General features: G+C 53.2%; 1 protein-coding gene across 12 annotated transcripts in view; it reads left to right on the top strand.

Moving 5' to 3' along the window:
* Positions 1-15,364, top strand: part of Atp6v0a1 (ATPase H+ transporting V0 subunit a1) — a 46,556-nt gene that overhangs the window by 12,519 nt on the left and 18,673 nt on the right. For 7 of the 12 annotated variants that reach the window (XR_015447748.1, XM_021240311.2, XM_021240312.2 and 4 more), the window contains exons 3-11: positions 627-705; positions 2,193-2,290; positions 3,157-3,285; positions 8,113-8,216; positions 8,428-8,554; positions 10,641-10,723; positions 11,636-11,729; positions 13,583-13,795; positions 14,877-15,027. Coding sequence is in view for 11 of the 12 variants with exons in the window: in XM_021240311.2 (XP_021095970.1) it covers positions 627-705; positions 2,193-2,290; positions 3,157-3,285; positions 8,113-8,216; positions 8,428-8,554; positions 10,641-10,723; positions 11,636-11,729; positions 13,583-13,795; positions 14,877-15,027 (1,078 nt within the window). In the remaining variant the exon portion in view is untranslated. The remainder of the gene's footprint in view (positions 1-626; positions 706-2,192; positions 2,291-3,156; positions 3,286-8,112; positions 8,217-8,427; positions 8,555-10,640; positions 10,724-11,635; positions 11,730-13,582; positions 13,796-14,876; positions 15,028-15,364) is intronic. The other 5 variants (XM_021240313.2, XM_004859330.4, XM_021240315.2 and 2 more) reach the window with 3 other exon arrangements.

Genomic DNA, 15,364 nt, shown 5'->3' on the forward strand with positions numbered 1-15,364 from the left:
ATTTTCTCAGAGCCTAGTACACTGTCTGGCACACATGTGGTGCTGGGTAACAATAGCTCTTCACTTGCGTGACTGTTATGAAGTTTGTCATATGCTGTCTACTGGTTGTGTTTCCATCTTTTTTGCTATTAGAGAGCAAGCTTCCCCATTTTATTTGTGTATCCCAGAAAGTCTGTCCCCTTGCTTTGAAAATTGCGTGTGGTGTGTGAGTGAACAAAGCAGTAGCCACTGAGGCCGGGGCCACACGTGAGGGGAGTTCGCCTTCTGTCCCCTCAGCTTGTCAGACAGAGCTGCTGCAGCTGTGCCAGGCTCCAGGAGGTGCAGATTTGGCTTTCCCAGGTGCCATGCCCCACAGCAGGGGCCTGGCCTGGGGGTGGTCACAGAGCCATTTCTAGGGACCAGTGGATAGTTTTGATGAGTGTTGCATTGCACGTTGACCCAAAGGGAGGTTTTCACCTTGTAAGATGTGTTGCTTGTGAAACAGGAAGTACATGCAGGATTTGCAGGTTTGTACTGTGTTTTTTTTTTTTTTTGGTACCAGGGATCTAACTCAGGACCTTGTGCTTGTGAGGCAGGGGGTGGCACCACTGAGCTAAATCCCCGGTCCCTATGTTCTTATTTTTCAGCTAAATCCAGATGTGAATGTTTTCCAGCGGAAATTTGTGAATGAAGTCCGAAGATGTGAAGAAATGGATCGAAAGCTTCGTATGTGCATTTTGGTCTTGTGTGATGTTCCTCCTGTGGGGCCTCATTTGTCTCAGGGGAGACAGTGTTCTCTTGGTGTGAGAGGAAAATACTGCAAGTGAAGAGGAAGGAAAGCTCTGCAGTCGTGATGTTAAGGATGGGTTTGTGCCCCCAAGTAGATCTTGTGGTGTCTGGACGAGGTGGTGCTTTGTGGGAACCTTGCTAAACAACAGGCTTCGAGCTGACAGCACTGTGGTCGTAGAACTGCTTTACAGAGTTCTGACGAATTGACTCAAAGCAACATCAATTGTACATGTCAGCAGAACCACTTTTTTTTTCTGTACTGGGGATGGAACCAAGGGGTGGTTTACCACTGAGCTATACCCCCAACCCTTTTTTAGTTTTTATTTAAAGACAGGTTCATGCTAACTTGCCCAGGCAGGGCTGGAACTTGTGATCCTCCTGCCTCAGCTTCCTGAGTGCTAGGATTACAGGCCTGTGCCACCATGCCTGGCTATAGCCACATTTCTATTTGAGCTATGATAAAGGAAGTCCTGTTCAGGGCTGGGGTACTTAGCAATGAATGAATGAATATATGAATGTTTTTTTCTTTTCCATACCATTCCTTCACATGGGTGCTACTCATTTAACAGTTGAGAGTCTAAAAATCAGCGTGTTTTAGTGACTTACCAGGAATGTAAGCAGCCGTGACGGGCCCCTCGTTTGCGGCGGTGCTGGCTGGCCCCGAGCCCCACTGTCTTGCCGCTGTACTGAGCCAGCTTCCAGTTAGCTAACTGATAGGAGAGCTGCGCCCCACTCTAAAAGAAGTCAGTCAGCATTTGCCACCCAAAATACTTTTCTGGTGATTTGAGTCCTTATCCCATACTCTACTTCATAGTTCTTATTTTCTAGACTTTAAACTAGCCCAAGGGGCTGGATAGAGCCCTGGCCTGGCACACAGGAGGCCTTGGGCTCCATCCCCAGCACCCAGAACCCCACACAGAAACTGCTGCCTGGCTGCGTGCGGGTGGAAAGAGGCCCGGGGATCTGGAGCTCTTTCCCCAGTGCTGTGTGCTGGCCAGCTTCGTCTGAAAGGGAAAGAGGGCCGTGGTGGCGGATCCTCTGCTTCAGGCTCGCTTGAGAGTGTGGGGGGCACCATGAGGATGTGGAGAAAAGGCTGCTGCTCTTCTAGGAAAGTCCCTTCGTTCTTAGGATGAAGGCTTTTCTTCTACATTGCAGTACTAGAGGCTGGGCCAGGGCCTCACGCTGAGCTGTGTCCCCTCCCTGAATGTGGCTCTGGCTGAGGTGCTGACTTGCCCAGGCTGAGCCTGGACTCGGAATCCCGATGGCTCGGCCCCCCTAGTGCTGGCGTTACAGGTGTCTGCCACCAGGCCCCACTCGAATGAAACTGTAGAGCTAGGTTTTGGGTCTTTCTTTTTTTCCCCTCAAATAATAGTGATTCCAGGCACGTACAGCTAGCCCTGAATGTTCTGCTTCGATCGTTTTAGGGTTTGTTGAGAAAGAGATAAGAAAAGCCAACATCCCGATTATGGACACTGGTGAAAACCCAGAGGTGCCCTTCCCCCGGGACATGATCGACCTGGAGGTAAACAAGTCTGGAAAGCTGGGTCGGTTTCTCCCACAGAAATGCAGAGGCCACATTCTTGGGTGGGTGGGGAGTGGAGCCAGCCTTGCTAACCTCCAAGTGCTGGGATTGGAGTGTGTTCCCTCTTTGCGGCACCAAACAGTATCTCAAGCAGTATCCTGTCTTCTAAGTAAAGGAGCCCTGCCTGGACTCCTTTGACTTATCCAGTAGTCTGTTAGTCTCAAGGACTAAGGGAATTGTCACTGGGCTCTTTTTTTTTTTTGTAGTACTGCAGATTGAACTCATGGGATTTTCCCTGAGCCACATCCCCAGCTTTTTTAATATTTTGAGACAGGGCCTTGCTGAGTCACTAAGTTGCTCAGTCTGGGCTTGAATTTGCAATCCTCCTGCCTCAGCCACCCAGAGAGCTGGGATTACACATATGCGCCACTGGCTTTTGGTACTATTTTATCCATCTGAAATCCCTGGTGAAATTTACAGAGTGTACCATAGAATCCATAGACAAAGAAAGACTATTATTATTATTTTTTTTTTTTTGGTACCGGGCATCGAACTTGGGTCGTTGTGCTTGCGCAGCAGGCGGCGAAACCACTGAGCTAAATCCCGGCCCAAGAAAGACTATTATTAAGCCGAAAAACTGTATAAAGAAAATTGCTCAGGGGGATTTAGTTCAGTGGTTCTGCCGTCTGCCTCACAAGTGCAAGGACCCGAGTTCCATCCCCAGTACAAAAAAAAGAAAACTGCTCTGGTAAAGTCACAGCAGTTGTGGGGTGGCTGCAGTGACTGACCTTTCAGGATGACTGCCGTTCATGGGTGACATCTTTCGGAGTGAGTGTTCTGAGCCTGAGTTTCGATATTTTCTTTAGGCCAATTTTGAGAAGATTGAAAATGAGCTGAAAGAAATCAACACAAACCAGGAAGCCCTGAAGAGAAACTTCCTGGAACTGACTGAACTCAAATTCATTCTTCGAAAAACTCAGCAGTTTTTTGATGAGGTCAGCCTATTGTTTCTTTTAGCATTCGAGCAGCTGATACTATACCTGCACAAGTGGGCCATATTTTTATTCCAGTAACTATTTTATTTTGCTAGTTTGGAAGCAGTACCATTTTTGCACTCCGTTTTCGTTGAAAAAAGTCAGATTATGTTCCATGTTTCACGCAATACACAGTCAGCCATGGTTTTGTATTTTTTCACATTTTCCACAATTTTTCATCTCAACATGGGGAAAGGAACCCTAAAGTCATTGTGTAAACATAGCTGAAATTTTTACATTACATTTATATAAAATAAACATTATAAGGTAAGTATATGCTTAGGGTTAAAGTTGAAGAAACCAACACCCGGTTATACACAGAATTGTAACAAAGACTTCATCCACAAACCTTTTGACCTGACTCAGATTCTGCTTTCGTTCTCCGAGGGATTGCGGGTGAGCTGGGACTAAGGAGGTGGGTGTTGGAGGGGCCGGGTGACAGCGCACCTCGAAGGCCCCACGGAGAGGCCCCTCCTCACTATATCGGAGCTGCACCTTTCAGCCTGTGTCCCCCACCAAGGCCTAGAAGCTGGGCGGCCTGCTCTTCACGGGTCTTCGCCCCCAGGCTGGCTACGTTCGAGTTTACAGGACAGCTCTTAGCTGTCACTCTTCCTCGAGCCTCCCGTAGAGATTTTTATTTTATTTGCTCAACAACAGAAACAGACTTGAGGCCAAGTGTTAGAAATGGCTGGTGGGACTCTGAGTTGACCTCTGATGCTCTCAGTTTTGATTTTGTTTTCTGCCCTTGAGAAGAGACCAGGTCTCTGTAGTTCTCCAGCCAGAGCAGAGATTTCTAACCCGAGGGAGGGGCCTCACCTGGGATGGAGGCCGAACCCCCAATTAGGGCCCAGCCCAGACCTCTGAATCAGGCACCCCATGGGGGCCGGGCAGCCGCCTGCTTTGAACAAGATGCAGCTGAGGCCTGCTTGATTGAAACTGCTAGTCCGGGACACTGTGCTGCGGGTTCCACGCCCCTCAGCTCCAAGGACCCACCTGGAGAAGCCAAGCCAGACAGTGGCTCTGCAGAGGGAGCCCAGGCCCCGCCCCAGTTGCCTGGGCAGCAGTGGGGCGATGGGAACCTGCAGTCTGCACAGCAGTGGGGAATGTTGGACAGGCAGTGGTGCTCTCTCTCCGGCTGTTTAAGGCTGTTTGCTGCAGGCCGAGGCGTGTGGGCCACGTGGTTCTAACACAGAGTGCGGAGCCCCAGTCTGCTCACCGCCCCAACACCATGGTGCTCGTGATCACTGTTTCCCAAGAATAAAGCCTGTTCTTGATGAGGCACAAGTTGCGAGGCCCAGGACCTGGGTTCTTCAGGAACCATCCTGGGCACGGTGCTCCTGGTGCTCGAAGATGTGTGCTCCGCTTTGCTTTCTTTTGCGGTGCTGGGCGTGACCCGGGCCCTGGAGCAGGTGAGCACATGCCCCCCTGAGGTGCGTCCCCAGCCCAGGCCCTGCCTCTCTGAATGCTCCCCGCCCCTGCCCACAGTGCTGCTCACCAGGCCTTGTGCCCAGAGCGAAGCTCAGCATTGCCTGGAGCTCAGTTCTCGGCCCTTCAGGTGTCCTGGCTGCCTTTCCAGTGCCCTTTATTGTACTAGTGTGACCTTGAGAATGTCCTTGTGACCGAAGGCTGTGAGGTTGGAGTAGGCGCCCTGCTGTGGTCCTACTGAGAGATTCTGAGGACAGACCACACAGGGACCCCCGAAGGGAAATGGTTATTGAAATTATTCATGCTGGGCTCGGGATTTAGCTCAGTGGTTTCCACGCCTGCCGCGCAAGCGGAAGGACCCAAGTTCGATCCCCAGTACCAAAAAATAAATAAATAAATAAAAGTAAACTATTCATGCTTGGCATAAAGGAGGCCTGGGGTTCAATCCCCCACATCAAAATAGATAATACAAGAACAAAACAAGCCCCTGATTTTCTAAGATGAAACTAAAAATAAAATAAGAGGAACCACTTACAAAGATGAGACATAATTTTCAAATCCCGAGTTAGGGGTTTAGGGGTTTCATTTTGTGATTACTGAGCCTGAACAGTAAATGCCAAGTCTCGTCCAATCTCGGGAAGCCTTGGGAGCACGAGGCCAGGTTGTGCCTTTGTTCCCCGTCTCGTTCCCAGCCTCCAGCTGCAGCCTTGCCCGTTCTTGCCACCATCGCACCCCTGCACCGCTGTGCTGCCTAACGGCACGGCCAGAGCCCAGGCCTCACAGGGCCACACGTGTGCAAGTGCGCATGTGAACAGTGTGAGACGTGAGCAGACTCGGGACCCTCAGTGTCAAAAACAAGAGTTTTTCATGAGAATTTCTTCGATGCCTGCAATTGTAATGTTTGCAAACAGCCTTACACGCTACCGATTTTAAACTGCTGGTCTTTTTTACGCTTTGGTGAATGTAATCAATAATCTACAGTAATGAGCAAGCAGGAAATGGGTAAATGGGAACATGATTCCATACTTAGGCATGGGGTTGTGATCCGCAGGGGAAAAGGAGACAGGTATTGCATAGTCTCATGATTTAGCTGATTGCAGATTCAGCATAGCCCTTCTTATCTGAGCACTTAAGATGACTTGTTAATGATTGCCCTTTTCTCAGTCTTCTTGCTTATGAAGAGCTGTCAGAGCTGGAGAGATTTCTCTGCATCTTTTCCATAAGCACCATGACATGAAAGCATAAAGAAGACTGGAAAAGTAATGGTTAATGGCATGCAGACCCCTGCCTTCCTTTCCTTCTGAGTTTTCCATCCATCTGCTTTCTATCTTTTCTTTCCCATCAGCCATGTCCGTTGGGCCAGGTGCACGCTGTGGTGGTGAATGGTCTCCCTCTTGGTGCAGGTGCAGGTGCAGGTGGGCACTGTTGCCTGACGGGCCTGGGGCTTGGACCTGGACACGAGCACTGCTGTGCTTCCCTCAGCAGGTTTGGCGCTTGGTGTCCACCGAGTGGTTAGGGTCAGATGAGTATGCAGTCAGGTGCTGCTCTGAAGGCCTTGGCGGGCAGCTCCGGGCACCGAGTCTCCATTAGGCACTAGCTACCATTTTTCAGCTTTCCTCTCTTATACTGGGATTCTTAAATGTGAAGCAGTGGAATCAGTAGTGCATAGTTAGGATATTGCTTGATGTTAAGTCTGCAGCTTGTAACTGTGAGAGTCCTTGGAGTCCTTGTGAGACAGCCTTGGAGCTGTCTGGCTGTGGGTGCTGCCCCCATCCCTCCGCAGTGCCCTCAGGGCACCTCCATTAGGCCAGTGTTGAGCATGATGTTGAGGTTGGCGGAGCCAGGGCCTGTAGGCTGCTTGGGCGGGTAGGACAGGGTCCACTGGTCCCACTCTGCTTGCTGAGATGAGGTGGTCATCTGGTCCACAGAGCTGGCTGCTGCAGCTAGCTGAGCGGAAGGAGAATCCAGAAGAGCCCTATTGTGCTGGGCGGGTGGGGGGGGGCAGGTGTAACCGCTGTCATAGTGACGGCACGATGAGCCTGCCAGTCCTGGCCACAGTTTCTCTGGGCTTCTTACTTTTTTTTTGGTACTGGGAATTGAACTGGGGACCTTGGACTTGCAAGGCAGGTGGTGGAACCACTGAGCTAAATCCCCGGGCCTGTTTTCACTCCTTTGGAGCAGCCTGATTCTCACTTCCAAACCAGTAGCTTTCCCTCTCTCGGGCCTCGAGCCCTCGCTGGTTACCAGCTTCGCCCTGGCTGATGCAGGTCTGGTCCGGTGATGATCAGTGAGGCCCTCCTGTGGCATTTTTTTGACAATGTGGTTGACAGGAATAGATTCAAATTGGAATTTGGAATGAAAATGATAGAGAAAAAGGTTTTCTGACCTCTGTTCAGTTTTGCTTTTGAGAAGGCAGGTTTTTCATGGTCTTTGGGCACGTGGACAGTTAAACTGGGGAGCCAGGCAGCAGAGAAGCGGACTGGGTTTGGTCTGGCAGGATAGAGCGGCGCCGAGGCCTCCATGTGCCCCTCCTCCGTGCTGCGGTCTGTGAACCGTCCCAGTGGAAACCGTTCCGACCCCTCCGGTCAGGCCAGCCCGCTCTGGACGTTGATCATCTGCTGCTTTTCCTGCTCCGCTGGTTCTGGAGCTCTGTTCTCAGGAGCCCTTCCGCTGTAAAGGCTGCAGACAGGTTAGAAATCCTTCCAGACTCCTACCGGAAAGTAGGCCATTCAGGCACGCTTTCGCTGGTCTTCCTGCACGGACGGACGCAGCGAGGCGCAAGGCGCTGGCTGCTGTGCTCCTTCCGCTGAGGGAGGAGGGGCTGCACTCTCAGTCCCACCGTGCCGGCCAGCCTCCCCCGCGGCCGTGGGCAAAGTTCTTGTGTCCTGAGTTTCTGTGGCCGGGAGACCCGGGTCCCTAGAGCGGCCCCTCATCCTCCTGTCCCCCAGCGTGCAGTGACGGCGCCCTGGGCTCTCCAGGGAGACTCGAGGCCTGCTTTGTAGCAGCTTCCTGTCTGCGTGCAGGAGAGCGCTCCATGTGCTCACGGTTCACTCAGGAACGGGAGAGAACGGCTTCCACTGGGAGCAGCTTTCTCCGCCTCCCATCACTTCCTGTGTTTTCTCCGTATTTCCGAGCCACTCTTCCACACGCTTCGCTGGTGCACTTAACGCTTTCTTTCCCTTGTCTTTCCGCCTTCGTTTCCTTCCCCCGCTCTTCCTGTCTTCTCTCTGTGGGTATATCTTGGCTTTCAGTGGTTTGCTTTCGTTTTTTTCCATCTATCTTTTCCGAACCTATCTCCTGGTTCCTCGTTCCCTGCATGCCACTAACTATTTTCATTAGATATTAATTGATTTGTGAATTCAGGCTGAATTGCATCATCAGCAGATGGCGGATCCAGACCTGTTGGAAGAGTCCTCATCGCTCCTGGAGCCCAGCGAGATGGGGAGAGGCACACCGCTGCGGCTCGGGTAAGCCGGCCTGGGGCTCGCGTGCTACAGTCTGGTCCAGTGCCGCACGGAGCAGCAAGGCCAGGGGCTCGATGGCTTCAGGGCAGTGTCCTGCGCTGTCTGGCAGCTCTTGGCCATGATGATGCGTGGCCTGTGTGGACAGTGGCCCCTTCTCCTCTCTTCTCCTGTGTCCGGACCCTGCCCGAGCTCCCAACCTGCTCTTCTCCTGTAGATTCGTGGCTGGCGTGATTAACCGGGAGCGCATCCCCACCTTTGAACGCATGCTGTGGCGTGTGTGCCGAGGGAACGTGTTCCTGCGACAGGCTGAGATTGAGAACCCCCTGGAGGACCCTGTGACTGTAAGACAAGGACATTGCGCCCCCACAAGTAGGCCTTACAGAGGGACCCTAGCCCAGGACCCTGCAAGGCACCAGCGGCATCCACTTCCACTACCGCCTTCCTGCCCCCTGGGGGAGGACGGAAGGCTGCCCTGCCCCTCGACATCGCGTCCAGTGCGCACGGCCTGGATGAATTTTCAGCTTCACCTCAGTGGGTCATGTTTGGATTGGAAATAAGGGGTTTTCCAGTTACGTAACACTTTAGCTTAAGCTTTCTCTAACTAATTTGGAACTGAAGGAAAAATTGCTTCTCATGAAAATTAACTTAGAGCAAGGCATTAGGTTCCAGGGCCAGGGATTTAGCTCAGTGGTTTTGCCGCCTGCTGGGCAAGCGCAAGGACCCGAGTTCAATCCCCAGTACCAAAAAAAACAAAAACAAAGACAAAAAGAAAATTAACTTAGAGCAAGACAGCAGGTTCCAGGGCCGGGGATTTAGCTCAGTGGTTTTGCCGCCTGCCTCGGAAGCGCAAGGACCCGAGTTCGTTCCCCCGTACCAAAAAAAAAAAAAAAGACATCAGGTTCCACGTGTGATAATAGTCACGTGAAAAAAGAGGAGTGACTGCCGGGTATGGTGGCGCACATCTGTAATGCCAGCACTCTGGAGGCTGAGGCAGGAGGATCACCATGAGTTCGAAGCCAGCCTGGGCTACATAGCGAGACCTTGTCTCAAAAAAAAGAGGAGTCACCTCCCAACCTGGGCTTTATGAGCTGCTGATGGTTTGCTTGGTAAGATTTTATTGCCACCTTGTTTGTTGGGAGAATCAGAATCCATGAATAGCTATTCTGCAAGACAGGAGGCCCTCCCATCCCGCGCTCTGGAAAGCGGCAGCAGCCTCGCATTCTGATCCAGGAATTATAAGCAGAGCTTCAGTGTGCTGCAGAAACTTACTTCCCTGTCACCTTAGCACTGTTAGAATCCCAAAGTTTGAGTTTTGTGACTTTCTTAAATTAGTCTTCCTTGTCCACCTAAGAAGAGAGATTGAATCGCAAGGCTCCTCAGATTGGGGGGTAAGGCAGCGACTGTGCACTGGGGATGGGGGGACACGGGGACACTGAAGGTGAACCCCTTACTTGGAGTGCAGTTCGCAGCCTTGCTGGGCTGTCAGGGCAGTGGGAACGCTGTGTCCATAGCCGCACCCAACGCAGAGTGGTTCTGTGGCCATTGATCCAGCTTCCTTCTGGCCACAGAGGGGCGGACTTAGCAGCAGACCCAGGAAAGGGCCGGTCTGTAGCAGGGCCTGCAGCATAGCCAGGAGGGCCAGGGCTGAGAGTCCCGAGTCTCACATTCCTCACTCCCAGCCTTTACCCTTCTAAGGGTGTGTGTGTCTGTTTTCTTCTCATAAAGCCGTATGTCCTTTGTTTGAATATGAGCAATTACAGCCACCAGACACAACTGGGCCAGCACACTGTCCCTCGTTTGCTCTGTCCGGTCTTTCTGGTCTTTGCTTGTACCCCGGGTGTGAACTTGGCCTTTGGAGCCGCTCTTCTCCTACTGCACAGTCTGAGTTAGCAGATCCTGGGTTCTCTGTCACAGTCTTCCCGGGACTCAGTTCCTTGTGGCTCTCTGGCCCTTACCTGGGCCTTTCTAAGCCCAGTGACAGACAGAAAAGGCTTCCTCCTCCTCTTCTCTGTGGCCTTCATCCTGCAGCTAATAGAAGATTTAAAGTTGAGCTGGAAGCTGGGCAATGTGGCCACGTCTGTCATCCCAGCACTTGGGAGGCTGAGGCAGAAGGATCATGGAGTTCAAAGCCAGCCTGGGCTACCTAGCTAGTGAGACCCTGTCTCAACCAAACCAATAAAATAAAGTAAAGTAAAGTTAAGCTGGAAAGTAAGACTCAGAGAAACAAAACCTTAGCTCCTGGGCGTGTCTGAAAGCCGACTTTGTGCCCTAGAGATTGCAGGCTTGTCCTTGTCCTGCAGCTTCAGAAGTGGAGTGGGTGAAGTGCCTGCAGCGCAGGTGGCCGCATCCTCACCACCCAGAACAGACTGTCTGAGGGTGTTTTCCAGACCGGGGTCTGAAGCCCTGCTTTTTGCTTCTGGGGCCTAGGGTGACTACGTGCACAAGTCCGTGTTTATCATTTTCTTCCAAGGTGATCAGCTGAAGAACAGAGTGAAGAAGATCTGTGAGGGGTAAGAGACCCCAGCGCCCCTAGGGCCCCACCTGGACCACTCGCTGTGGAGCCAGAGCTGAGGGGCCGTAGTGAATGTGTATTCTGCAGCACCACACGTAGCCCAGCCCTGGCGTGGTGAGGTGCACCTGTCATCCCAGCACTTGGGCGGCTGAGGCAGGAGGATCATTGTGAGTTCGAGGCCAGCCTGGGGTACATAGTAAGGCCCTGCCTGAAAAACAAACAGAAACATAAAGAAGGCAGGGAGTGCAGCTCAGTGAGAGTGCCCCTGGGTTCATCAGGTGTACCCCAGAGAAGGAAAAAGGTCTGAGCCCCTCCTCTCGGAACTCTCCCGCACCCTCTACTCCACGGCCGTGGGCCTGGGCTGTGCTGCGAAGGCCATGTCCTCACTCTCAGTAATTATAATGCAGCCTCTTTTCCTTTTCTGCGAGATTGCAAGGGTATCTCATAGCTGCAGAGAAGGTCGAGATAGTCCAGAGGTTCTTGTTCTGTTTGCAGGCCTCGCCACAGGCATAGTGTGAGCACGCCAGTCTAACCTAGCCTTGCTTAGGTCCTGCTCAGTGAGTCATTTTCTGAGATTATTTAAGTTGGACCTGTCAAGAAACTTAAAGCTTGGCATGGTACTGCATTCCAGTAATCCTGGCACTTGGGAGGCTGAGGCAGGAGGATGACACATTTGAGGTCAGCCTGGGTTGTGTAGCAAATTCGAGGGCAGGTTGGACTACAGAAAAACCCTGCCTCAAAAACACAACCACCAGGCCGGGGATTTAGCTCAGTGGTGCCGCCACCTGCCTCGCAAGCGCAAGGACCTGAGTTTGATCCCTGGTACCAAAAAAAAGAAAACACAACCACCAAAAATAAGAAAGCAACCAACACGGAAGGGTGTTCCTCAGGCCATGTCTGTGCATTTCAGGTTCCGGGCTTCGCTCTATCCCTGTCCCGAGACACCACAGGAGAGGAAGGAGATGGCTTCTGGAGTCAATACCAGGATCGATGACCTGCAGATGGTATGCAAGCATCTGGGGCAGGACGGCTGCAAACGCATTCATCCCCCAAGAGCAACGTGGCGGGGTTGTGCATTCAGTTCTCCTCCACCTCATGTGGCAGAGATACTATTTATTTAAAAAGAGGTGTTCCGGGCTGGGGATTTAGCTTAGTGGTTTCGCCGCCTGCTGCGCAAGCACAAGGACCCAAGTTCGATCCCCGGTACCAAAAAACAAAAACAAAAACAAAAAAACAGGTGTTCAGTTAGGCAAAGTGAATGAAAGCCGTGTCCCCTAGGGCGAGTCCTGCCCACTGCACCACGCCAGGCGGGCCCTGCACAGCCCCCAGACCCGCAAGTCACCTTTGATCTCAGCCACATGGGCCAGCCCGACAGCCAGGGACTGTGGTGTGCACGTGCAGTCCATGCACAGCCATCAGGGAGGAAGGGAAGGGCGGCCGCAGGACGAGGCCCTTGGAAGGATGGCACGTGATGATTGTGCCTTGGGCAGGAGCAGCAGGCACGTGGTCTGGGGTGCCCCTTCCGGGCAGCAGTAGGGTCCCTCCTGGCTCCCACCCTGGCCTGTGCCTTGCGGCTGAGGGATGCTAGTGCCTTAGGCTGAGGGCAGAGTTACCACGCAGTGTGGTCGTTAAAAATAACTGGCATTTGATTTTTTAAAAATCCAGCTGTAGGAACTGAGTCTTTCAAAAGAGATTAAATACCAGGGAGTAAGGAGGAGAAACAAGCGAGTGTACCACGGTGGCACATGTACTGAGTACCCTTCCTGAGGAGGTGACTGTAACCTCGAGATGACAGGAAGTGACTCTCCTGTGGTGACACGAGTTTCCCTGACACATAAGGCCTTTGATTTTTTTTTTGTTTGCTTGTTTATCTATTTGGTTGTTTTTTTTGGTTTTTTTTTGGTACCGGGGATCAAACTCAGGTCCTTGCGCTTGCGCAGCAGGCAGCGAAACCACTGAGCTAAATCCCCGGCCCCTGTTTGGTTTTTTAAGACAGGATCTCACTATAGCTCAAACTGTCCTTGAACTCACTGTGTAGCCCAGGCTGGCCTTGAACTGACTGCGACTCTCCTTCCTCAGCTTCCCGAGTGCTGGGGTGACAGGCGTGTGCCGCCATGCCTGGCTTGGCCTTTGCTTCTAACCTTTCTGAAGTGGTCTTGCAGGACAGCTTTTCAGGGCCTCGTTGCTGCTCCAGTCTGGGCCAGGCTGGGAGCTTTAGCATGGGTGGTATGAAGCCTCTTCCCTGAGAGGAAGGTGAGGCGTGGGTGGCTACTCCTGCAGGACCATGGGGGCCTCCCCGGCTAGTTCCTGCAGATGGAGAGTAGGAGGCTTCCTTCTGCTCCAGCCTCTGAGAGCTGATGCCATGGCCTTGGGCTGCGAAATCCCGCTGCCTGCCTAGAGCAGCTCTGTCCCAGCTGGGGCCTCAGCAGGAAGGAACCACTCTCCTCCCTCTGCTGGCAGCGTGGGTGTGGCCGCGCAGCCCCGGGGACTGTGGTGTTCCTGGTGCTCAGTGTCCCCCTCCCCAGCGGTCCTCCCTCCCCGTCCGCCGCGGCAGGGTGCTGTCCAAGGCCAGTCCCATGCAGGGAAGAGCGGCACCTCTGTTGGGTCCTGGGTGGGCAAAGAGTGAGTGTGGTGAGAGAAGCCAAAATCCATCTCTGAACACTGTAGCTTGAAGCTAAGTGAAAGTGAACATTAGTAATTAGAGCCCATATTCCTTGTAATTTGACCAAAAAATAAAAAGGTCTACTCTCAGGAGAAGCCCCCCAGCAGCCCCTTTTAGAGGGCTGCACCTCTACTTGGGCACCCCGAGGATGCACCTGGTGTAGAAGGGCCCAGCTTCCGCCCCTCTCCCCGAAAGGTTCTGAACCAAACTGAGGATCACCGCCAGCGGGTCCTGCAGGCCGCTGCCAAGAACATCCGGGTGTGGTTCATCAAGGTGCGCAAGATGAAGGCCATCTACCACACCCTGAACCTCTGCAACATCGACGTCACCCAGAAGTGCCTGATCGCCGAGGTCTGGTGCCCCGTCACCGACCTGGACTCTATCCAGTTTGCGCTCCGGAGGGGCACGGTGAGTCCCAGGCTCCGTGGCCAGGGCCGAGGCCCCATCAGCAGGGGCAGCAGTTGCTGCGGTCCCCGGTCTCTACTGCGTCCCCATAGTGGTCTCGAGGGGGCACAGTGTCCTGTGGGGAGTGTGGCCCAGCGAGGGGAGCAGCTGGCCACGCGCTCGGGCCCTACGTGGCCATGAGCCCCCTCTGTGGCTGTTCTGTGTGGTGGTTCATTGAGTGGCTGCTGTCTCAGCCACTGCCTAGGGCCCTGGGGGACAAGGATGGAGGCAGCAACCTCCATGACCACACAGCTCAGGGGACGATGTGCCGGCATGCAAAGTCCCTGCCAGCCAGTGTGGGAGATGGGGCCCAGCGACCAGAGGGGCTCCACGGAGGTGGTCCTGGGTGTCGCCAAGTGCACCTCTGTGCTGGAGTGTTGCCTGGCACGGATGCGGCCCAGCTCTGCACCGCCCCCCCCCCCCCGCCAAAACCAATAAAAGCAGTGGCATGGATGCATCCTCTGAGGACCGGACGTGTCAAGAAGGCAGGAAGTGAGGGGCAGCAGCACATCCTGGGCCTGCCTAGGACTTTGGTTTTTTTTGTGGTACCGGGAATCGAACTCAGGACCTTGGCACTTGTGAGGCAGGCAGCAGAACCACTGAGCTAAATCCCCAGCCCAGCTCAGAGTTTTTTGAGACAGACTCTTTCTGTGCTTCAGTTTCCGGTGCTTGGGCCTCGTAGCTGCACCCAACCCAGCCTTCTCCAGCTCACCTTGGTTGGGGCTGATTCCAGCAAAACAGTTTTCCAACTTTTGAGTCTTAAACTTGTGGGTTTGAGTGATTCTCCTGCCTCAGTCTCCTGAGTGCTAGACTACGGGCATGCACTGCTATTCCTGGCTTCAGGATAATATTTTTTCACAGTCATGATGTACTGTACTTCCCGAGACTGAATCGAAATCTTACATTGTAAATGTCATGCCTTGTGGCTTTTCCAAAACCTGGGAAAGATGACCCATGACCTTTTGTCCTTTGGTTTTGTTGAGGTGATTTGGACAAAGGGCCTGTTTGTGTGCGCCCTGACCTCGGCGTGTGCTGTCTTCCCCAGGAGCACAGTGGCTCCACCGTGCCCTCCATTCTGAACAGGATGCAGACGAACCAGACGCCACCAACCTACAACAGGACCAACAAGTTCACGTCCGGCTTCCAGAACATTGTGGATGCCTACGGGATCGGGACTTACCGGGAGATCAACCCAGGTACGCTGCTGCGGCTATGCTGTGGCGCTGTCGCCAGGGCCTTTGAACGCCTCATCCCCCCCCACCCAGGTGCTCCGGGGTCCCGGGTCCAGGATCACCTGGCCGCCTGGCCCCTCCACTGCACCCGCCTGGCCTCCTGTACACCTTTGGTGGGCGCTGCTTCCTGCAAAGGATTTTCCAAGGCACCTGATATTTTCCCAGCTTCTTCCTGGCTTGCATCTCCCAGGGTGCACAGGGCACCCGCAGCAGCTGTTGGCCATTTCTGGCACAGGTCTCTCTCCCCTCTGGAGAGCTCACTGTTAGATGGGCTGAGGGCTGGGAAGTGGCTCAGCAGTAG

The sequence above is a fragment of the Heterocephalus glaber genome, unplaced genomic scaffold (genome assembly GCF_053883595.1).
Source record: "Heterocephalus glaber isolate CG9 unplaced genomic scaffold, H.glaber_assembly_v1.0 deba00001773, whole genome shotgun sequence".
NCBI classification, from domain to species: Eukaryota; Metazoa; Chordata; class Mammalia; order Rodentia; family Bathyergidae; genus Heterocephalus; species Heterocephalus glaber.